Genomic DNA, 25,255 nt, shown 5'->3' with positions numbered 1-25,255 from the left:
CATTCACTTCTTCCATACTCCTCCTCCCCAATTTGATATCCAATTTTTCTTTATCTAAATCATTTGACACCCTCATCACCTTACTCTTTTCTATGTTCACTTTCAACTTTCTACCTTTACACACATTCCCAAACTCATCCACTAACCTTTGCAATTTTTCTTTAGAATCTCCCATAAGCACAGTATCATCAGCAAAAAGTAACTGTGTCAATTCCCATTTTGAATTTGATTCCCCATAATTTAATCCCACCCCTCTCCCAAACACCCTAGCATTTACTTCCTTAACAACCCCATCTATAAATATATTAAACAACCATGGTGACATTACACATCCCTGTCTAAGACCTACTTTTACCGGGAAATAGTCTCCCTCTCTTCTACACACCCTAACCTGAGCCTCACTATCTTCATAAAAACTCTTTACAGCATTTAATAACTTACCACCTATTCCATATACTTGCAACATCTGCCACATTGCTCCTCTATCCACTCTATCATATGCCTTTTCTAAATCCATAAATGCAATAAAAACTTCCCTACCTTTATCTAAATACTGTTCACATATATGCTTCAATGTAAACACTTGATCTACACATCCCCTACCCACTCTGAAACCTCCTTGCTCATCCGCAATCCTACATTCTGTCTTACCTCTAATTCTTTCAATTATAACCCTACCGTACACTTTTCCTGGTATACTCAGTAAGCTTATTCCTCTATAATTTTTACAGTCTCTTTTGTCCCCTTTCCCTTTATATAAAGGGACTATACATGCTCTCCGCCAATCCCTAGGTACCTTCCCCTCTTTCATACATTTATTGAACAAAAGTACCAACCACTCCAACACTATATCCCCCCCTGCTTTTAACATTTCTGTCATGATCCCATCAGTACCAGCTGCTTTACCCCCTTTCATTTTACGTAATGCCTCACGTACCTCCCCCACACTTACATTCTGCTCTTCTTCACTCCTAAAAGATGGTATACCTCCCTGACCAGTGCATGAAATTACTGCCTCTGTTTCTTCCTTAACATTTAAAAGTTCCTCAAAATATTCTCGCCATCTACCTAATACCTCCATCTCCCCATCTACTAACTCCCCTACTCTGTTTTTAACTGACAAATCCATATTTTCCCTTGGCTTTCTTAACTTGTTTAACTCACTCCAAAATTTTTTCTTATTTTCATTAAAATTTCTTGACAGTGCCTCTCCCACTCTATCATCTGCTCTCCTTTTGCACTCTCTCACCACTCTCTTTACCTTTCTTTTACTCTCCATATATTCTGCTCTTCTTATAACACTTCTGCTTTGTAAAAACCTCTCATAAGCTACCTTTTTCTCTTTTATCACACCCTTTACTTCATCATTCCACCAATCACTCCTCTTTCCTCCTGCACCCACCCTCCTATAACCACAAACTTCTGCCCCACATTCTAATACTGCATTTTTAAAACTATTCCAACCCTCTTCAACCCCCCCATTACTCATCTTTGCACTATCCCACCTTTCTGCTAATAGTCGCTTATATCTCGCCCGAACTTCCTCCTCCCTTAGTTTATACACTTTCACCTCCCTCTTACTTGTTGTTGCCACCTTCCTCTTTTCCCATCTACCTCTTACTCTAACTGTAGCTACAACTAAATAATGATCCGATATATCAGTTGCCCCTCTATAAACATGTACATCCTGGAGCCTACCCATCAACCTTTTATCCACCAATACATAATCTAATAAACTACTTTCATTACGTGCTACATCATACCTTGTATATTTATTTATCCTCTTTTTCATAAAATATGTATTACTTATTACCAAATTTCTTTCTACACATAGCTCAATTAAAGGCTCCCCATTTACATTTACCCCTGGCACCCCAAATTTACCTACTACTCCCTCCATAACATTTTTACCCACTTTAGCATTGAAATCCCCAACCACCATTACTCTCACACTTGAGTCAAAACTCCCCACGCATTCACTCAACATTTCCCAAAATCTCTCTCTCTCCTCTACACTTCTCTCTTCTCCAGGTGCATACACGCTTATTATAACCCACTTTTCACATCCAATCTTTATTTTACTCCACATAATCCTTGAATTAATACATTTATAGTCCCTCTTTTCCTGCCATAGCTTATCCTTCAACATTATTGCTACTCCTTCTTTAGCTCTAACTCTATTTGAAACCCCTGACCTAATCCCATTTATTCCTCTCCATTGAAACTCTCCCACCCCCTTCAGCTTTGTTTCACTTAAAGCCAGGACATCCAGCTTCTTCTCATTCATAACATCCACAATCATCTCTTTCTTATCATCTGCACAACATCCACGCACATTCAGACTTCCCACTTTGACAATTTTCTTCTTCTTATTCTTTTTAGTAATCTTTACAGGAAAAGGGGTTACTAGCCCATTGTTCCCGGCATTTTAGTTGACTTTTACAACACGCATGGCTTACGGAGGAAAGATTCTTATTCCACTTCCCCATGGATATAAAAGGAAAATTAATAAGACCAAGAACTATTAAGATAAAATCAAAGAAAACTCAGATGAGTGTGTATGAATAAATGTGTATATGTATGTGTAGTGTGACCTAAGTGTAAGTAGAAGTAGCAAGACATGCCTGTAATCTTGCATATTTATGAGACAGACAAAAGACATCAGCAATCCTACCATCATGTAAAACAATTACAGGCTTTCGTTTTACACTCACTTGGCAGGACGGTAGTACCTCCCTGGGTGGTTGCTGTCTACCAACCTACTACCATATAATTTACTAGTATAATAAACACTGGAAATAGAAAAGTTAAAGAAAAGTTAAAAGTACAATAATGTAATTTTGTTTTACCTTTTGTGGTGAACAGATAAGGTTATTTTGCTGTGATCATATAGTGGGAACTTGGAACAACATTTGTTCTGAGTCATAGGAGCTGTGAAACTTTGGTGACCTACTTATATATAGATAACTGATGCTGTGTCCTTATGATCATTTCTCTAAAAGCACAAAAGTGTTCATAATAGGCCTGCATATTTAATTGATCTGAAGCATCAGTGTAATTGATGAGAATCTTTATTTTTATTTCTTTCAACATCAGCACTCGCTGTAGAGGTCATTCTTAATCACAATGTATTTTATATTATAAAACGATTAACGCAAAGTGGCTGGTAGGTGGCACCTCGGTTTGTTATTGCTCACTCTTCATTTTCCCTGAATTTACTATGTTAATTTTTTTATTATAATAAAAATTATTATAAATTATAAAAAAAATTAACATAGTAAATTCAGGGAAAATGAAGGGTGAGTGAAGGTTCTACTTCTGCGGTGCCACTCTGTGCCTTAACAAACGGATAATTCTGTATCAGGTGAATTTTATTAATTTCCGAAATACATTAAATGAAGATTCGTTAAATCAAAGTTTCACTGTAGCACTTTTTTTGTCATCAGTTTGAATGTACTGTATCAAGAGAATTTGAGATAATATAGTTGTTGGAAAAGCTGTATGGTGAGAGGAACCATTTTTTCATAATTTTGTACAGTGTCAGTTACCAAAGTGAGCTAATCTGTAATTAACATTCTTATAATTATCTGTAGGAGGGCAAATTTTTTAAATTTCTTTTAAGTATAATGAAGCAGTCAAAATATTTTATATCTAATTTATTTTTCATAATAAAAATTATGGTTCTTGTCTAGTTAAATCAAGGGCTCTTGATCCAAGAAATTAGAGCTACTTTCCCCCCTTCCCCTCAAGATCAAACTTGATTACCTCACAGGTGCAGTATGACCCTTAGGAGTTCAGTGTTTTCCCATATATAAGAGCCTGGCTTGGGCAGTCTGCACAGAATTGATTAATTTAATTACATTCCACTAGTTATCCTTATACAGATCCTTAATAGTGATCCAGTAACTTAGACCAGTCAGGTTAATGGTTAATTAAAAGGAGCAAAAGTGTGCATTATGCCAATGCTCTTATTGTTAATGGTTGTAGAACCAGCACTTTATATAATTTTTTCTTTGGAAGTTAGCAGGTGCTTCAAATTTTACTCGCCTATTTGTGGTTGAAGGGGTAGAGTCACAGCTCCTGAATCCATATGAACATTTCTTTGGTTCCACACATAAATTAGTTTTTAATATTTAGATATATGTGATCATGTACAGTATAATTGTTTCTCTTGTTCAGAGTTCAGGTAATGATGGATAGTATGTGTTCTAACATTCATTGGCTACCTACTGTAAAAATTTTGTGAGTATTGAAATAAAAATAATAATAATAGACCATCATTTTTTATTCCTTTATATAGAAGTTTTAGAGTAAAATTGCCTTTTTATAGCTTCAGAAACAGTAATGCACCCTGAATAATAATAATAATAATTTGAAAGTTGCTCTGGTTTAATCTTATTACTAAATTTTAAATACATATTTCTAAATTGATATTATTTTATTTCAAGCTAACTTATAAGGTTCTCAATAAGGAAACTTTTACCTCTTGAGCTAGAGTTCTGCAAGTCACGTAGAGTGAGATCTTGTCTCTTAATGGTCAGTTCAGTAGTTGCTGATCTGAGAACTACTTTACTTTTAGTACTTTCACTGTCATTCATTTGACTGCCTTCAAAGCTCGCAGTGAGTTCTGTAAATTTTGGGAAAGTCTTTGCTTGGATTTGCATACACTCTGCGTTAAAGTTTGTGTTCTTTTCTACTCTTGAGTCACTCTTATGGGTGACCTCCTCAGGTTTTAGTTCTTGAGGGAGAGGTAAGTGCTTCAGGACTGACCATGGACGACAGCGTTGATCTTTGTATTTAAAGCTTCTCTCAGTAATCTCAGACAAATTATATTTTTCACATTCTTCGGTTTTATTCAGTAACATATTAACGTGTGTTGAGGTGTCTGCTGACTTCTGTTGCATGCTTGTGTCTCCTAGAATTTCTCTTGCAAATTGCTGGGCATTTTTCAGGAAGTCAGTTTCTACTGGAATATTTAACTCATTGGATATCCTTGTGATGCCCTTGAGACTGTTCAAATAGTTATATTCCAGAAATGTCTCTCCAAAGCAAGATGACACTGGGTTCCGTACTTCACGAATTCCTGAATGTAAACTAGTATCTGTAAGTGATGGATTGTCATTGGCATCATTACTATAGTTAATGGCTTTTAATTCATCTTTCTGAAGCGATAATTTTCCCGTCTTCAATGCATAATCTTGCTCAACCTTAGAGGAGCCGGTTGCATTTGTGCTCTGTCTCGGCCGTCTTTTTCTACGTCGATAATTCCCATGTTCAAACATGTCAGAAGAGCCAGGGTCGAGAGCCCAGTAGCTGCCTTTGCCTGGCCTTCCCTTCTCCCGAGGAACCTGTGAACATATACAATTTTAAAATAAAATTTTTATTTCTTTATGCCGTACAAATAATGTAGTTATATGTAATAAAACTGATAACCACAAAAGAAAGCTACTAATTATGCAAGATATAATAAAAATAATATGAAATTAATAAATATAGCTAGGCAAACAATGGAAAACTACAAAAAGTTTTGATAGCTAAGCAAATTACCCTGGTGATGAACCATTTGTGCAGTGCTGTATGACCCTAGTGGGTCTAGTGCTTTCTTTTATTATAATAATGTGTGACCCTGGTGAGTTTAGTGCTTAGTTCTGATTGTAATAATAATAAACCATTTATAGATTAATGAATTAGTTATTAATAATTATTATAATTGTATGAGTTGCTAGTACAGACATGAAATCGGCTCCAAGAACATTAAGATGTAGCTTATATGTATGGTTTGGTGATACACCACTGTGGATGTAACAATGGCATTTTTTTGAACATTTATAAGCGAGCTGCCTTCGAATTTGTAATTTTTTCACATTCCAGCAAATAATGGCGCAGGGTGTGACAATAGTGTCTGTGACAAAGTTTACATTATGTTATGTCTGTATCAACCGAGGGTACAAACTTCCTCATAGCTCAGCCAGCCGAAGCCAAGCACTAGTGATATCAAGTTTTTCTCCTACGTAGGTGAGTACATCTTAACAGTACAACTCAGTGAGTGCAAATACACGAGTAGAGCTTTCTGAGAGCAAGTAAGCATAATTGAGTACAGAAAGTGAGCACAGCTAGGTGAATACAGCTTAGTGTGTATTTTTAGGCAAGTGTTGTTTGAGTACAAGTAGGTGAATACAGTGTTTATGAGTACAAGGTGAGTGCAACTAGTTAAGACCAGGAGAATACACTTACCTTGATGAAACAATCGTTGAGGCTGAGGTTGTGACGTATACTGTTCTGCCATCCCTGTCTGTTGTGTCTGTAAGATGGTCAGTGCTGTTATACTATATCTCACTAGTGTTACACTTACATCACTATACGCATTGGCATGTATATATGTATGTATGTATATATATATATATATATATATATATATATATACACATATATATATATATACACATATATATATATATATATATACATATTTATTATTTTTTTTTATCATCACACTGGCCGATTCCCACCAAGGCAGGGTGGCCCGAAAAAGAAAAACTTTCACCATCATTCACTCCATCACTGTCTTGCCAGAAGGGTGCTTTACACTACAGTTTTTAAACTGCAACATTAACACCCCTCCTTCAGAGTGCAGGCACTGTACTTCCCATCTCCAGGACTCAAGTTCGGCCTGCCGGTTTCCCTGAACCCCTTCACAAATGTTACTTTGCTCACACTCCAACAGCACGTCAAGTATTAAAAACCATTTGTCTCCATTCACTCCTATCAAACACGCTCACGCATGCCTGCTGGAAGTCCAAGCCCCTCGCACACAAAACCTCCTTTACCCCCTCTCTCCAACCTTTCCTCGGCCGACCCCTACCCCGCCTTCCTTCCACTACAGACTGATACACTCTTGAAGTCATTCTGTTTCGCTCCATTCTCTCTACATGTCCGAACCACCTCAACAACCCTTCCTCAGCCCTCTGGACAACAGTTTTGGTAATCCCGCACCTCCTCCTAACTTCCAAACTACGAATTCTCTGCATTATATTCACACCACACATTGCCCTCAGACATGACATCTCCACTGCCTCCAGCCTTCTCCTCGCTGCAACATTCATCACCCATGCTTCACACCCATATAAGAGCGCTGGTAAAACTATACTCTCATACATTCCCCTCTTTGCCTCCAAGGACAAAGTTCTTTGTCTCCACAGACTCCTAAGTGCACCACTCACTCTTTTCCCCTCATCAATTCTATGATTCACCTCATCTTTCGTAGACCCATCCGCTGACACGTCCACTCCCAAATATCTGAATACATTCACCTCCTCCATACTCTCTCCCTTCAATCTGATATTCAATCTTTCATCACCTAATCTTTTTGTTATCCTCATAACCTTACTCTTTCCTGTATTCACCTTTAATTTTCTTCTTTTGCACACCCTACCAAATTCATCCACCAATCTCTGCAACTTCTCTTCAGAATCTCCCAAGAGCACAGTGTCATCAGCAAAGAGCAGCTGTGACAACTCCCACTTTGTGTGTGATTCTTTATCTTTTAACTCCACGCCTCTTGCCAAGACCCTTGCATTTACTTCTCTTACAACCCCATCTATAAATATATTAAACAACCACGGTGACATCACATATCCTTGTCTAAGGCCTACTTTTACTGGGAAATAATTTCCCTCTTTCCTACATACTCTAACTTGAGCCTCACTATCCTCGTAAAAACTCTTCACTGCTTTCAGTAACCTACCTCCTACACCATACACTTGCAACATCTGCCACATTGCCCCCCTATCCACCCTGTCATACGCCTTTTCCAAATCCATAAATGCCACAAAGACCTCTTTAGCCTTATCTAAATACTGTTCACTTATATGTTTCACTGTAAACACCTGGTCCACACACCCCCTACCTTTCCTAAAGCCTCCTTGTTCATCTGCTATCCTATTCTCCGTCTTACCCTTAATTCTTTCAATAATAACTCTACCATACACTTTACCAGGTATACTCAGCAGACTTATCCCCCTATAATTTTTGCACTCTCTTTTATCCCCTTTGCCTTTATACAAAGGAACTATGCATGCTCTCTGCCAATCCCTAGGTACCTTACCCTCTTCCATACATTTATTAAATAATTGCACCAACCACTCCAAAACTATATCCCCACCTGCTTTTAACATTTCTATCTTTATCCCATCAATCCCGGCTGCCTTACCCCCTTTCATTTTACCTACTGCCTCACGAACTTCCCCCACACTCACAACTGGCTCTTCCTCACTCCTACAAGATGTTATTCCTCCTTGTCCTATACATGAAATCACAGCTTCCCTATCTTCATCAACATTTAACAATTCCTCAAAATATTCCCTCCATCTTCCCAATACCTCTAACTCTCCATTTAATAACTCTCCTCTCCTATTTTTAACTGACAAATCCATTTGTTCTCTAGGCTTTCTTAACTTGTTAATCTCACTCCAAAACTTTTTCTTATTTTCAACAAAATTTGTTGATAGCATCTCACCCACTCTCTCATTTGCTCTCTTTTTACATTGCCTCATATATATATATATATATAATATATATAATATATATACCATATATATAATATGGTAGTAGGTTGGTAGACAGCAACCACCCAGGGAGGTACTACCGTCCTGCCAAGTGAGTGTAAAACGAAAGCCTGTAATTGTTTTACATGATGGTAGGATTGCTGATGTCTTTTGTCTGTCTCATAAATATGCAAGATTACAGGCATGTCTTGCTACTTCTACTTACACTTAGGTCACACTACACATACATATACACATTTATTCATACACACTCATCTGAGTTTTCTTTGATTTTATCTTAATAGTTCTTGGTCTTATTAATTTTCCTTTTATATCCATGGGGAAGTGGAATAAGAATCTTTCCTCCGTAAGCCATGCGTGTTGTAAAAGTCAACTAAAATGCCGGGAACAATGGGCTAGTAACCCCTTTTCCTGTAAAGATTACTAAAAAGAATAAGAAGAAGAAAATTGTCAAAGTGGGAAGTCTGAATGTGCGTGGATGTTGTGCAGATGATAAGAAAGAGATGATTGTGGATGTTATGAATGAGAAGAAGCTGGATGTCCTGGCTTTAAGTGAAACAAAGCTGAAGGGGGTGGGAGAGTTTCAATGGAGAGGAATAAATGGGATTAGGTCAGGGGTTTCAAATAGAGTTAGAGCTAAAGAAGGAGTAGCAATAATGTTGAAGGATAAGCTATGGCAGGAAAAGAGGGACTATAAATGTATTAATTCAAGGATTATGTGGAGTAAAATAAAGATTGGATGTGAAAAGTGGGTTATAATAAGCGTGTATGCACCTGGAGAAGAGAGAAGTGTAGAGGAGAGAGAGAGATTTTGGGAAATGTTGAGTGAATGCGTGGGGAGTTTTGACTCAAGTGTGAGAGTAATGGTGGTTGGGGATTTCAATGCTAAAGTGGGTAAAAATGTTATGGAGGGAGTAGTAGGTAAATTTGGGGTGCCAGGGGTAAATGTAAATGGGGAGCCTTTAATTGAGCTATGTGTAGAAAGAAATTTGGTAATAAGTAATACATATTTTATGAAAAAGAGGATAAATAAATATACAAGGTATGATGTAGCACGTAATGAAAGTAGTTTATTAGATTATGTATTGGTGGATAAAAGGTTGATGGGTAGGCTCCAGGATGTACATGTTTATAGAGGGGCAACTGATATATCGGATCATTATTTAGTTGTAGCTACAGTTAGAGTAAGAGGTAGATGGGAAAAGAGGAAGGTGGCAACAACAAGTAAGAGGGAGGTGAAAGTGTATAAACTAAGGGAGGAGGAAGTTCGGGCGAGATATAAGCGACTATTAGCAGAAAGGTGGGATAGTGCAAAGATGAGTAATGGGGGGGTTGAAGAGGGTTGGAATAGTTTTAAAAATGCAGTATTAGAATGTGGGGCAGAAGTTTGTGGTTATAGGAGGGTGGGTGCAGGAGGAAAGAGGAGTGATTGGTGGAATGATGAAGTAAAGGGTGTGATAAAAGAGAAAAAGGTAGCTTATGAGAGGTTTTTACAAAGCAGAAGTGTTATAAGAAGAGCAGAATATATGGAGAGTAAAAGAAAGGTAAAGAGAGTGGTGAGAGAGTGCAAAAGGAGAGCAGATGATAGAGTGGGAGAGGCACTGTCAAGAAATTTTAATGAAAATAAGAAAAAATTTTGGAGTGAGTTAAACAAGTTAAGAAAGCCAAGGGAAAATATGGATTTGTCAGTTAAAAACAGAGTAGGGGAGTTAGTAGATGGGGAGATGGAGGTATTAGGTAGATGGCGAGAATATTTTGAGGAACTTTTAAATGTTAAGGAAGAAACAGAGGCAGTAATTTCATGCACTGGTCAGGGAGGTATACCATCTTTTAGGAGTGAAGAAGAGCAGAATGTAAGTGTGGGGGAGGTACGTGAGGCATTACGTAAAATGAAAGGGGGTAAAGCAGCTGGTACTGATGGGATCATGACAGAAATGTTAAAAGCAGGGGGGGATATAGTGTTGGAGTGGTTGGTACTTTTGTTCAATAAATGTATGAAAGAGGGGAAGGTACCTAGGGATTGGCGGAGAGCATGTATAGTCCCTTTATATAAAGGGAAAGGGGACAAAAGAGACTGTAAAAATTATAGAGGAATAAGCTTACTGAGTATACCAGGAAAAGTGTACGGTAGGGTTATAATTGAAAGAATTAGAGGTAAGACAGAATGTAGGATTGCGGATGAGCAAGGAGGTTTCAGAGTGGGTAGGGGATGTGTAGATCAAGTGTTTACATTGAAGCATATATGTGAACAGTATTTAGATAAAGGTAGGGAAGTTTTTATTGCATTTATGGATTTAGAAAAGGCATATGATAGAGTGGATAGAGGAGCAATGTGGCAGATGTTGCAAGTATATGGAATAGGTGGTAAGTTATTAAATGCTGTAAAGAGTTTTTATGAAGATAGTGAGGCTCAGGTTAGGGTGTGTAGAAGAGAGGGAGACTATTTCCCGGTAAAAGTAGATCTTAGACAGGGATGTGTAATGTCACCATGGTTGTTTAATATATTTATAGATGGGGTTGTTAAGGAAGTAAATGCTAGGGTGTTTGGGAGAGGGGTGGGATTAAATTATGGGGAATCAAATTCAAAATGGGAATTGACACAGTTACTTTTTGCTGATGATACTGTGCTTATGGGAGATTCTAAAGAAAAATTGCAAAGGTTAGTGGATGAGTTTGGGAATGTGTGTAAAGGTAGAAAGTTGAAAGTGAACATAGAAAAGAGTAAGGTGATGAGGGTGTCAAATGATTTAGATAAAGAAAAATTGGATATCAAATTGGGGAGGAGGAGTATGGAAGAAGTGAATGTTTTCAGATACTTGGGAGTTGACGTGTCGGCGGATGGATTTATGAAGGATGAGGTTAATCATAGAATTGATGAGGGAAAAAAGGTGAGTGGTGCGTTGAGGTATATGTGGAGTCAAAAAACGTTATCTATGGAGGCAAAGAAGGGAATGTATGAAAGTATAGTAGTACCAACACTCTTATATGGGTGTGAAGCTTGGGTGGTAAATGCAGCAGCGAGGAGACGGTTGGAGGCAGTGGAGATGTCCTGTTTAAGGGCAATGTGTGGTGTAAATATTATGCAGAAAATTCGGAGTGTGGAAATTAGGAGAAGGTGTGGAGTTAATAAAAGTATTAGTCAGAGGGCAGAAGAGGGGTTGTTGAGGTGGTTTGGTCATTTAGAGAGAATGGATCAAAGTAGAATGACATGGAAAGCATATAAATCTATAGGGGAAGGAAGGCGGGGTAGGGGTCGTCCTCGAAAGGGTTGGAGAGAGGGGGTAAAGGAGGTTTTGTGGGTAAGGGGCTTGGACTTCCAGCAAGCGTGCGTGAGCGTGTTAGATAGGAGTGAATGGAGACGAATGGTACTTGGGACCTGACGATCTGTTGGAGTGTGAGCAGGGTAATATTTAGTGAAGGGATTCAGGGAAACCGGTTATTTTCATATAGTCGGACTTGAGTCCTGGAAATGGGAAGTACAATGCCTGCACTTTAAAGGAGGGGTTTGGGATATTGGCAGTTTGGAGGGATATGTTGTGTATCTTTATATGTGTATGCTTCTAGACTGTTGTATTCTGAGCACCTCTGCAAAAACAGTGATAATGTGCGAGTGTGGTGAAAGTGTTGAATGATGATGAAAGTATTTTCTTTTTGGGGATTTTCTTTCTTTTTTGGGTCACCCTGCCTCGGTGGGAGACGGCCGACTTGTTGAAAAAAAAAAAAAAAAAAAAATATATATATATATATATATATATATATATATATATATATATATATATATATTTTTTTTTTAACAAGTCGGCCGTCTCCCACCGAGGCAGGGTATATATATAAATATATATATATATATATATATATATATATATATATATATATATATATATATATATATATATATATATATATATATATATATATATATATATAAATATGTATATATATGCCTGCACTTTAAAGGAGGGGTTTGGGATATTGGCAGTTTGGAGGGATATGTTGTGTATCTTTATATGTGTATGCTTCTAGACTGTTGTATTCTGAGCACCTCTGCAAAAACAGTGATAATGTGCGAGTGTGGTGAAAGTGTTGAATGATGATGAAAGTATTTTCTTTTTGGGGATTTTCTTTCTTTTTTGGGTCACCCTGCCTCGGTGTGAGACGGCCGACTTGTTGAAAAAAAAAAAAAAAAAAAAAAATATATAAATATATATAAATATATATAAATGTATATAATTTATGTAATTATATAATTATATAATTATATATAATTATATTATAATTGTATTATGAATGTAATTTCATGCACTGCCCAGGGAGGTATACCATCTTTTAGGAGTGAAGAAGAGCAGAATGTAAGTGTGGGGGAGGTACGTGAGGCATTATGTAGAATGAAAGGGGGTAAAGCAGCTGGAACTGATGGGATCATGACAGAAATGTTAAAAGCAGGGGGGGATATAGTGTTGGAGTGGTTGGTACTTTTGTTTAATAAATGTATGAAAGAGGGGAAGGTACCTAGGGATTGGCAGAGAGCATGTATAGTCCCTTTATATAAAGGGAAAGGGGACAAAAGAGATTGTAAAAATTATAGAGGAATAAGTTTATTGAGTATACCAGGAAAAGTGTATGGTAGGGTTATAATTGAAAGAATTAGAGGTAAGACAGAATGTAGGATTGCAGATGAGCAAGGAGGTTTCAGAGTGGGTAGGGGATGTGTAGATCAAGTGTTTACATTGAAGCATATATGTGAACAGTATTTAGATAAAGGTAGGGAAGTTTTTATTGCATTTATGGATTTAGAAAAGGCATATGATAGAGTGGATAGGGGGGCAATGTGGCAGATGTTGCAAGTATATGGAATAGGTGGTAAGTTACTAAATGCTGTAAAGAGTTTTTATGAGGATAATGAGGCTCAGGTTAGGGTGTGTAGAAGAGAGGGAGACTACTTCCCGGTAAAAGTAGGTCTTAGACAGGGATGTGTAATGTCATCATGGTTGTTTAATATATTTATAGATGGGGTTGTAAAAGAAGTAAATGCTAGGGTGTTCGGGAGAGGGGTGGGATTAAATTATGGGGAATCAAATTCAAAATGGGAATTAACACAGTTACTTTTTGCTGATGATACTGTGCTTATGGGAGATTCTAAAGAAAAATTGCAAAGGTTAGTGGACAAGTTTGGGAATGTGTGTAAAGGTAGAAAGTTGAAAGTGAACATAGAAAAGAGTAAGGTGATGAGGGTATCAAATGATTTAGATAAAGAAAAATTGGATATCAAATTGGGGAGGAGGAGTATGGAAGAAGTAAATGTTTTCAGATACTTGGGAGTTGACGTGTCGGCGGATGGATTTATGAAGGATTAGGTTAATCATAGAATTGATGAGGGAAAAAAGGTGAGTGGTGCATTGAGGTATATGTGGAGTGAAAAAACGTTATCTATGGAGGCAAAGAAGAGAATGTATGAAAGTATAGTAGTACCAACACTCTTATATGGGTGTAAATGCAGCAGCGAGGAGACGGTTGGAGGCAGTGGAGATGTCCTGTCTAAGGGCAATGTGTGGTGTAAATATTATGCAGAAAATTTGGAGTGTGGAAATTAGGAAAAGGTGTGGAGTTAATAAAAGTATTAGAGGGCAGAAGAGGGGTTGTTGAGGTGGTTTGGTCATTTAGAGAGAATGGATCAAAGTAGAATGACATGGAAAGCATATAAATCTATAGGGGAAGGAAGGCGAGGTAGGGGTCATCCTCGAAAGGGCTGGAGAGAGGGGGTAAAGGAGGTTTTGTGGGCAAGGGGCTTGGACTTCCAGCAAGCGTGCGTGAGCATGTTAGATAGGAGTGAATGGAGACGAATGGTACTTGGGACCTGACGATCTGTTGGAGTGTGAGCAGGGTAATATTTAGTGAAGGGATTCAGGGAAACCTGTTATTTTCATATAGTCGGACTTGAGTCCTGGAAATGGGAAGTACAATGCCTGCACTTTAAAGGAGAGGTTTGGGATATTGGCAATTTGGAGGGATATGTTGTGTATCTTTATATATATATGCTTCTAAACTTGTATTCTGAGCACCTCTACAAAAACAGTGATTATGTGTGAGTGTGGTGAAAGTGTTGAATGATGATGAAAGCATTTTCTTTTTGGGGATTTTCTTTCTTTTTTGGGTCACCCTGCCTCGGTGGGAAACGGCCAACTTGTTGAAAAAAATAAAATAAAAAATATATATATATATATATATATATATATATATATATATATATATATATATATATATATATATATATATATATATATATATATATAACTAAAGTGTAATAAACACTTGTCAGTGTCAATAATAACCCACATGGATATGCAGCCTCTCTAAGTCGGACCAAGAAAAAGGAATCCAAAGAAAATTTTCCAAATTAGGATACCCTGACAGATTTGTAAAACAATGGGAAAATAAACAAATATCAGCTATTACAGAACCTCAATTCACAAAAACTCAATGTGGAAAATTTTTTGGTTTTCCGAAGCTATAGCGCCTAATGGGTGTTTAATGTGTCGATGAGTCAAAAATGTATTTGACAATAGGACAGAACCAAGAGTTCCCTTTGCGCATGCGCGGATGTGCGGGGGTAGAGGTCGACTCGGGGCATGGGGGAGGCGGGAGTGTTTTGAATGTAGTGAGGAGGCTGGGAAAGCATGGAACCAGGAAATTGGCGTTCACGGCAGCCTAATGATTAATATAGGCCTCATTTCATAATACGAAGTGTCGTAACTGTTCCTGGTGGAGAGTAAGGGAACGTGATTTACGGGACCACCGTAATAAAGTGGTAAAATGAGTGAATAAGAGTAGGACTGGGTGACTGGCGCGTCACCATGGACTGTGTCCCGGGGAAAATTACCCTTGGTTTAAAATTACCCTTGGTTTTATCATCACTCGTCGATCTCAGATCTTAATGGAGTGATCTCTAATGTGTATAATAATTATGAGACATTAAATCGTCTTGTGAATTGTAATGTAATTAATGATAATAACGCTAAGTTAAGAGAATGCGTGAAGTGAAATAAGTCGCCTTGCTCCGAGTGAACACGTTAGACCTCGTTGTTCTCGAGACGAGGAAAGTGAAGTTCATTGAGCCACGACTTCTAAACCGGGACAAACCAACGGATACCTCTTCCTGCTGGAATGAGAACCGTGTCGGTGTAGCAGGACATCGAAATGAGATGGTGAATGGAGGAAATAAGGAGTATCAATCACCCACAGTTAAGTAACCCTTCTAGTTATAGCAGACTGATACTGGCCAGTTAGGTATGTTGTAATTGGATAGGTTATGAGTGATCCAGCTACATCAAGTGACGACCAGAGAATATCTGGTAAGTGGAGAGATTATGTATAAGTGGTTTTTCCTTGATGGATACATCCATGTGTGACCTACCAAACCCCCCCCCCCCCGCCTTCATTCAGTTACACTAATATAATCTATACAGTCCACAATTAATTAGTAGCACCGTACTTGTGGGTGCTATCCAATCCATACTGGTCTCGGATAGGTATGGATAAGATTGTGAGGTCGAAGGGACCACCTGCCGTGACCAGGGGTGGTTAAGTTTTCTCACATGTCTACACGGGGTGACTACGGTAAACAATATGGTTGTCTACCAATGAGATTACTTGTATGTATATAATGTTGAGGTACATAAAGGTATTCACCCCTATAAAATTTTCCACACTCAAACTCCATCCAGCAAATCTCAACCAAGGTACAATCAATCGTTTCAACAAAGTGACCAACAAATTCACTTAATATCCTAACAAACTGGGGAATCTCTTTTCCAAGAAACACAAACATTTAGCTATGCAAGACACACCAGAACTCTGCCAGATAACACGCAAAGACTGCAACCAAGTTTATACTGGACAGACAGGCTGAATACTATCCATGAGGATCATCGAGCATCAGAGACTAATACGTTATGCACAGGAGAGTTCAGCCGTTTTTCAGCATATCATACAATCGGCTTTTCAACATGTCAGCATCAACAACCACAGTATTCATTGGGTAGCTGCAACCATCAAACACAAATCACACTGCAGTTAAAAACGCAAAATCATAGAATCTGTCCTCATAGCTACCACCTTAAATTTCAACATCTCACAGGGACAATGGAAACCAGACGTCATTTCAAAATTCACCCTTTGCAAGTAGTACATACCAGCGCCCAGCAGCGCTGTATAGCCCTTATGGTTTAGCGCTTCTTTTTTATTATAATAATACCAGCGCCCAACCTAATACAGAATGCCAGTCCAAGATCAGGAATTTCATAGCATAAAGGATTGGAGCTTCCTACACAAATTGTAAGCTTCCCTACAGGACCTGTCATCACACTCACTCTTAAACCTTTCCTCCTTGACAAGGTGGATAGGGGGAGGATGCTTCAGAGATGGGACACAACTGGAAGTTGAAAACTCAGATGAGTCACAGGTATTGTGGAAAATACTGTATATATTTTCCAGAAATTCAGTATTTATATGTAAATAGATGGCCATACTGTATTTAATAATATTTATGTCATAGAAAACGAAAAGCCTGCGTCTGCACAGACGAGACTCTCCATCTTGGTTTTGAATTTTGTACAAACGTTGGTGTAATGGGAAGAATTTTTCGTGCTCTAGAGGTTAAAATTGTGTTGGCGCCTCTCAGATAGGAGGCGAAGTTGGTGGATGTGCATTCCTGCATATTTATTTATTTATTTATTTAGTAATTTTAGCATACCACAGTCGATGGCCTCCACTCCAAACCAACAGATACAGATACTAATGCCGGAAAAAAAATCCTCCCTCAGTACCAACAATACCACCAGTCCGATAACATTCTTCTTTGCAAATATACAGGGTCTAAAGCCAGCAACAAACAACAAAATACCTTTCATCCGTGGACTGCTTGCAGAGGCAAAGGCAATGTTCGCGGCTTTCACTGAGACCCACATAAAGGATCACTTGGACAACGAAATATGGATCCCAGGTTACAATCTATACAGATGTGACAGAGTGAACAGGCAAAAGGGGTGGGGGGGGGGGGGGGGTTGGCCTGTACATTGCAGAGTCACTTGTTTGCACAGAACTGCTTAATGCCTCAAATGATGTAGTGGAAGTTTTAGCAGTAAAGGTCGAGAACCAAAACCTAGTCATTGTGGTAGTCTACAAGCCTCTGGATGCAACATCCCAGCAATTCCAGGAACAGCTGTTAAAAATTGACCACTGTCTGGAAAATCTTCCAGCTCCTGCACCCAACATCTTGCTCCTGGGGGATTTCAACTTAAGGCACCTAAAATGGAGGAATATAGCAAATAATATTGTTGCAGCAATAACACCAGGAGGCAGCTCTGATGAAAACTCACATTCACACGAGCTTTTAAATCTCTGCACAAAATTCTATTTAAACCAGCAAATAATAGAGCCTACTAGACTGGAGAATACACTAGACCTCATCTTCACTAACAATGATGATCTGATAAGAAATGTCACCATATCAAAAACAATATACTCAGATCACAACATAATTGAGGTTCACACATGTATGCGCGGAGCCCCAGACCGACATAATGAGACTAGTCACGAGGGAGCATTCACCAAATTCAACTTCAATAACAAAAACATAAAGTGGGACCAAGTAAACCAAGTCCTAACCGATATAAGCTGGGAAGATCCCATGGTAGAAAAAGTGTTATGCTTAGATTCCACTCACATGACAAGAAAAAAGACTTAATTATTGCATCTGTTAAAGTAAAGAAAGAGGTATACATAAACGAGTGTCTTACCAAAAAACGTCAGAACCTCCTGTATAGAGTCAGAAAACTTAAGCGAGAGAATAATGACACAATACACCAATGCTTCACACGGGATGGGAAAATTCTAGTTAGGAAAACAAATGTAGGTCAACTGTACACAATCACGAACGAGAATGATCTATCACGATTTCTCAGGGATACTAATCTTACAGAGAATAACTAAACAATGTCCAACTTAAAAGCCTACGTAGTGTTAGTGTATGTTTTGCTCCATTATTGTTCAAATTTCATTGTACAATCTCTTAGTAATTAAATAATCAACTACCTCATTTTGTGATTTTACTAGTAAGCATAAGTCACCTTATGTGATTTTCTTATTTACTATTGTTCGCTTAAACATTAGCTGAATTGATACTTTCTCTGTCCATATTACCTCATATTTTTTTAAATACTATCAATTGATATTACTTACTAAAATTAATAAATATCATTTTTACTAAAATTTCAATTTACTCTTAACATTTTTGACATTTAATAACCATTACTTGTCTAATTACCTTTACCTGTTTTAATACCACATTTACTATCCTAGATTACTCTTAATTACCTTGTACTGCCATATAGCCTCAAGTATAACTACCAGTGCAATATTGAATGAAATAAACATTACTTTTTCACTTTTTTGTAATCATTATTACTTACTAAAATTTTATTAAACACCATATTTACTACCAGTCAATTTTACTTTTGTACATTAAACATTATTTTATACTCCCCATAACATTTTGTAGCCAAATTTTCAAGTTTTTATATTCAACCCCAACCTTTATATTATCCCTTGTACCTGTGTACCTGTCTACCCTCTTACTATCATATTATAACCAAGACATTACCATTGTTATTTTTTTTACTATTATTCTTTTGGTACTTTAATTGTGAATTTTGTTTTGTCAATTTAAATCTAGTTATAATCTTGATCTTGTCAACAACCTATACCAGACTAGTGCAATTGCAAGTACCATTTCAAATTGTATTTTTATATTATAAGTTTATATTATAATTCCTACCATCTGTCCATTTAACCTTGCTTACCATTACTTAATTTTAGTCCCTTATATAATTTCTCCTTTATTTTAGCTTTATATAACTATCCTAGTTTATATATTCACAATTGTTAAAATAATCAAGGTGCTATTCTTAGGTGCTAAAGTAGAATAAGTTCACAATTTTGCCATTATATTCCAAAGCTCATTTATTTGATTACCACTTTATTGTTCACCACAACCTATATTAGTCCCTTTTATATTATAATTTTATACTATAATTCTAACTTTAAAAAATTACCTTTATAGTACTACCTACTATCATATTCCCAAGCTCCACTATTTGATCATCACTTTATTTGTATTAGTCCCTTAGCTCATTATTTTACATTTGTTAAATAATCCAGGTGCTATTTTTTAGCTTAAGACTATTTACTTTGTTTTATACTTAATTCTAACTATAGATTCACTACAAATCTTATGATTACAAGCATTGATCCTGATACCAACCTCTTATTTAATGACTTAAATGAATCAAACAGTTACTGCAATTACTACACTGCAGAACAATCAAAGGCACTTCTCAGTGCCAACAACAACATAACTATCTTTAACTACAATATCAGATCTTTAAGCAAGCATTACGATGACCTCATAGCATTACTAAATTCCTTACATGCCAATATGTCCATCATTACACTAACTAAAACCTGGCTAAAGCCTGATAGTACAGATGTCTATGCCATTCCTGGTTACACACTCATACACAACTGTAGGCCAGACCAACAAGGGGGTGGCACAGCCATATACTACTCAGACCAACTAGAATGTATCACTAATACTTGCAGAAGGGATGAACATGGGGAATATATAATAGCTAAATTCAAATCCAAGTACCTACAAAAACCTCTCACATTGATAAACATCTACAGAGTTCCACAGTCAAACATTAGCCAATTTAGTCAAAATCTAGGAAGTATGATAACTGATGCACGCATGAACAAAGATCACTTACTACTCTCAGGTGACTTCAATATAAATCTCCTGCAAGACCAGGACCCACACGTTACTGAATTCACAAACACAATGAGTAACTGTATGTTACTACCAACAGTAACAAAACCTACAAGAGTTACAGAGACTAGTGTTTCCCTACTTGACCACATCTGGACCAACACCATATCCCCTTTAAAATCAGACATAATTACAGATAATACGGTGATGAATGTTGCAGCGAGGAGAAGGCTGGAGGCAGTGGAGATGTCATGTCTGAGGGCAATGTGTGGTGTGAATATAATGCAGAGAATTCGTAGTTTGGAAGTTAGGAGGAGGTGCGGGATTACCAAAACTGTTGTCCAGAGGGCTGAGGAAGGGTTGTTGAGGTGGTTCGGACATGTAGAGAGAATGGAGCGAAACAGAATGACTTCAAGAGTGTATCAGTCTGTAGTGGAAGGAAGGCGGGGTAGGGGTCGGCCTAGGAAGGGTTGGAGGGAGGGGGTAAAGGAGGTTTTGTGTGCGAGGGGCTTGGACTTCCATCAGGCATGCTTGAGCGTGTTTGATAGGAGTGAATGGAGACAAATGGTTTTTAATACTTGACGTGCTGTTGGAGTGTGAGCAAAGTAACATTTATGAAGGGATTCAGGGAAACCGGCAGGCCGGACTTGAGTCCTGGAGATGGGAAGTACAGTGCCTGCACTCTGAAGGAGGGGTGTTAATGTTGCAGTTTAAAAACTGTAGTGTAAAGCACCCTTCTGGCAAGACAGTGATGGAGTGAATGATGGTGAAAGTTTTTCTTTTTCGGGCCACCCTGCCTTGGTGGGAATCGGCCGGTGTGATAATAATAAAATAAAAAAACCACAGACCACTACCCTACTTTCCTCATAACAACTCTTGGTAAACTACCCCAAGACACTACTAAAGTCACCTTCAGACTTCACAATGAGGCAGCCATTAATAACTTCACAACAGCAATAGCAAACATTGATTGGCACACTGAGCTAGAAACCTATACAGATATTGATGAATGTATTAATAATTTTCTAAAAAAAACCCAATACCTCTATAACAAGCACTGCCCTAAAAAAACTAAACAGATGACAGCAAAGAGACTGAACAGTCCCTGGTTAACACCCAGCATTCTCAAATCCATAAATACAAAACACCAATATGAAAAACAGTACAGAATGGGTCACATAACCAGAGACCAAACAAAACGTTACTCGTCAATCCTAACCAGCCTGATAAGAAGGGCAAAAAAATTGTATTATGAGAACAGATTATCCAACTTACGAGGTGATATAAAAAAGACCTGGAAAACCCTATCACAAATTCTGGGAACAAAAAAGATATCACGAAATAGCGAAATAAAATTAGCAAAATCAGATGAACCCCAACTCCCACCAACAGAAACAGCAAACAGACTCAATGATTTCTTCTCCACTATAGGACAAAACCTTGCCAATAAAATCCCAAGCTCAGATACCCCACCAAATGACTACCTCACCGGCAACTACCCGAACACACTGTCCCTAGCTCCGACTAACCCATACGAAGTCTCCCTTATTATCAACGCACTAAAAAACAAGGCAGGAGATTTAAATACCTTACCACCCTTTACATACAAAAAAGTGTCACAAGTGCTATCACCAATCATTGCAACACTCTTTAACAAATCCATTGAATCCTCCACCTTCCCTACAGTACTCAAAATAGCAAGGGTCACCCCGATCCACAAAGGAGGAGACCAAACAGAGTTGAATAACTATAGGCCAATATCCAACTTACACCCTCTCTCAAAAATCTTCGAAAAATTAATTCATAAACGAATCTACTCCTACCTTATCTCCCAAAACATACTCAACCCCTGCCAATTTGGATTCAGGCCTAATAAGAATACTAATGATGCTATTATACACATGCTAGAACATATATACACTGCAATAGAGAAAAAAGAAGTCCCACTGGGGATCTTCATTGACTTACGTAAAGCTTTTGATACAGTTGACCATGACTTGCTCCACGTAAAATTGTCACACTATGGTATAAGAGGGCACTCCCTCAACTATCTCAAGTCATACCTCAGCAACAGAAGCCAATATGTGTACACAAATGGGGCAAACTCTTCTGCGCAACCAATTACAGTTGGTGTCCCACAGGGAAGTGTCCTTGGCCCTCTTCTCTTTCTCCTATACATAAATGACCTACCAAATGCTTCGCAATTACTCAAACCCACACTTTTTGCAGATGACACTACATACGTCTTCTCTCACCCGAGCCCAGTCACGCTAGCCAATACTGTAAACACCGAATTACAGAAAATATCTACCTGGATGAGGACTAACAAACTTACACTAAACATTGACAAAACCTACTTCATTCAGTTTGATAACAGAGCTACAGATGTCCCTCTTAACATAATGATAAACGGATCACCTATCACAAAACTAACAGAGGGAAAATTCTTAGGAATCCACCTTGATAATAGACTCAAATTTCATACACATATACAACAAATTTCTAAGAAAATTTCCAAGACTGTAGGCATACTATCGAAGATACGGTACTATGTTCCACAGTCAACCCTCCTGGCCCTATATCACTCTCTTATTTACCCCTATCTCACCTATGGAATTTGTGCATGGGGCTCAACAACAATTAACCATCTCAGACCACTAATTACCCAACAAAAGGCTGCAGTTAGAATGATAACAAATTCTCACTACAGGCAGCACACTCCACCAATATTCAATACACTAAACCTACTCACCATACAAAACATCCATACTTATTACTGCACCTATTACATACATAGAACACTTAACTCTGATATTAACCCTCCCCTCAAACATCTCCTTGCCAACCTCAACAGAACACATGACCATAACACAAGGCACAGATCACTCTTTGATGTTCCTCGTGTCCATCTCACACTATGCAAAAACTCAATGCACATAAAAGGCCCTAAAATCTGGAATTCATTACCTGTAAATATAAAAGAAACACTACCTGTTTATAAATTCAAGTCTCTTCTCAAAGATCACTTACTCACCCAAAACCAAATAAATACTGAATAACTGAACCTTATAAATTGTATATCTTAAATGTTTCTCACAATTATATCACATAAATGTTAAACCTAAAACCGAATCTAACTTTATTATTTTTTAAATACACTACCTAACAGAATCCTTCATATGACTGAATGCAACCATATGACCTGTCTTTGTAATACTCACTTGTGCTTTATAGTAATCTGTTTACATTAATGTTTTATCACTGATTTCATCATTGCTTAATTAATCTTAAGTTAATTTTAAGCCAGCCCGTAATGCTATGCATAGTATAAGTGGCTTTGGCATGCTGCTCTTATCTGTATTTTTTTGTACCTCTGTATGTGTGCTCAAATTGGAAAATAAATAAATAAATAAATAAATAAAGCAACACAGACCCCAACTTATGCCTAGAACAGATTAACTCGGTGGCACTCGATGTATGCACAAGGCTTATTCCTCTAAGAAAAAGGAGGAGTAGATGTAAAATAGAAAGAGACAGACGTTCCCTTTACAGGCGACGGAAAAGAATAACAGAGCGGCTAAAAGAGGTCAATATATCTGAAATGCGTAGGGAGACACTGGTCAGAGAAATAGCAAGCATCGAACTTAAGCTAAAAGAATCCTTTAGGAGTCAGGAATCTCGGGAAGAACTAAAAGCCATAAATGAAATCGAAAGAAACCCAAAGTATTTCTTCTCCTATGCCAAATCAAAATCGAGAACAACGTCCAGTATTGGGCCCCTACTTAAACAAGATGGGTCCTACACAGATGACAGCAAGGAAATGAGTGAGCTACTCAAGTCCCAATATGACTCAGTTTTTAGCAAGCCGCTAACCAGACTGAGAGTCGAAGATCAAAATGAATTTTTTATGAGAGAGCCACAAAATTTGATTAACACAAGCCTATCCGATGTTATCCTGACGCCAAATGACTTCGAACAGGCGATAAATGACATGCCCATGCACTCTGCCCCAGGGCCAGACTCATGGAACTCTGTGTTCATCAAGAACTGCAAGAAGCCCCTATCACGAGCCTTTTCCATCCTATGGAGAGGGAGCATGGACACGGGGGTCGTCCCACAGTTACTAAAAACAACAGACATAGCCCCACTCCACAAAGGGGGCAGTAAAGCAACAGCAAAGAACTACAGACCAATAGCACTAACATCCCATATCATAAAAATCTTTGAAAGGGTCCTAAGAAGAAAGATCACCACCCATCTAGAAACCCATCAGTTACACAACCCAGGGCAACATGGGTTTAGAACAGGTCGCTCTTGTCTGTCTCAACTATTGGATCACTACGACAAGGTCCTAAATGCACTAGAAGACAAAAAGAATGCAGATGTAATATATACAGACTTTGCAAAAGCCTTCGACAAGTGTGACCATGGCGTAATAGCGCACAAAATGCGTGCTAAAGGAATAACAGGAAAAGTCGGTCGATGGATCTATAATTTCCTCACTAACAGAACACAGAGAGTAGTCGTCAACAGAGTAAAGTCCGAGGCAGCTACGGTGAAAAGCTCTGTTCCACAAGGCACAGTACTCGCTCCCATCTTGTTCCTCATCCTCATATCCGACATAGACAAGGATGTCAGCCACAGCACCGTGTCTTCCTTTGCAGATGACACCCGAATCTGCATGACAGTGTCTTCCATTGCAGACACTGCAAGGCTCCAGGCGGACATCAACCAAATCTTTCAGTGGGCTGCAGAAAACAATATGAAGTTCAACGATGAGAAATTTCAATTACTCAGATATGGTAAACATGAGGAAATTAAATCTTCATTAGAGTACAAAATAAATTCTGGCCACAAAATAGAGCGAAAC

At 38.0% G+C, this 25,255-nt stretch overlaps 1 protein-coding gene across 2 annotated transcripts in view; it reads right to left on the bottom strand.

Annotated features, from left to right (window-relative positions):
- Positions 1-4,267: 4,267 nt before the first annotated feature.
- Positions 4,268-25,255, bottom strand: part of LOC128700878 (fork head domain-containing protein L1) — a 41,480-nt gene continuing 20,492 nt past the window's right edge. For both annotated transcript variants that reach the window (XM_070086998.1, XM_070086997.1), the window contains exons 3-4: positions 6,235-6,301; positions 4,268-5,348 (exon numbers count right to left, since the gene is read on the bottom strand). In XM_070086998.1, the coding sequence (XP_069943099.1) occupies positions 4,449-5,348; positions 6,235-6,301 (967 nt within the window). In that variant the 3' untranslated portion in view covers positions 4,268-4,448. The remainder of the gene's footprint in view (positions 5,349-6,234; positions 6,302-25,255) is intronic.

Source organism: Cherax quadricarinatus, chromosome 20, assembly GCF_038502225.1.
Source record: "Cherax quadricarinatus isolate ZL_2023a chromosome 20, ASM3850222v1, whole genome shotgun sequence".
NCBI classification, from domain to species: Eukaryota; Metazoa; Arthropoda; class Malacostraca; order Decapoda; family Parastacidae; genus Cherax; species Cherax quadricarinatus.
Note: the sequence above shows the minus strand (reverse complement) of the source record. Positions and strands in the feature narration are given on the sequence as shown.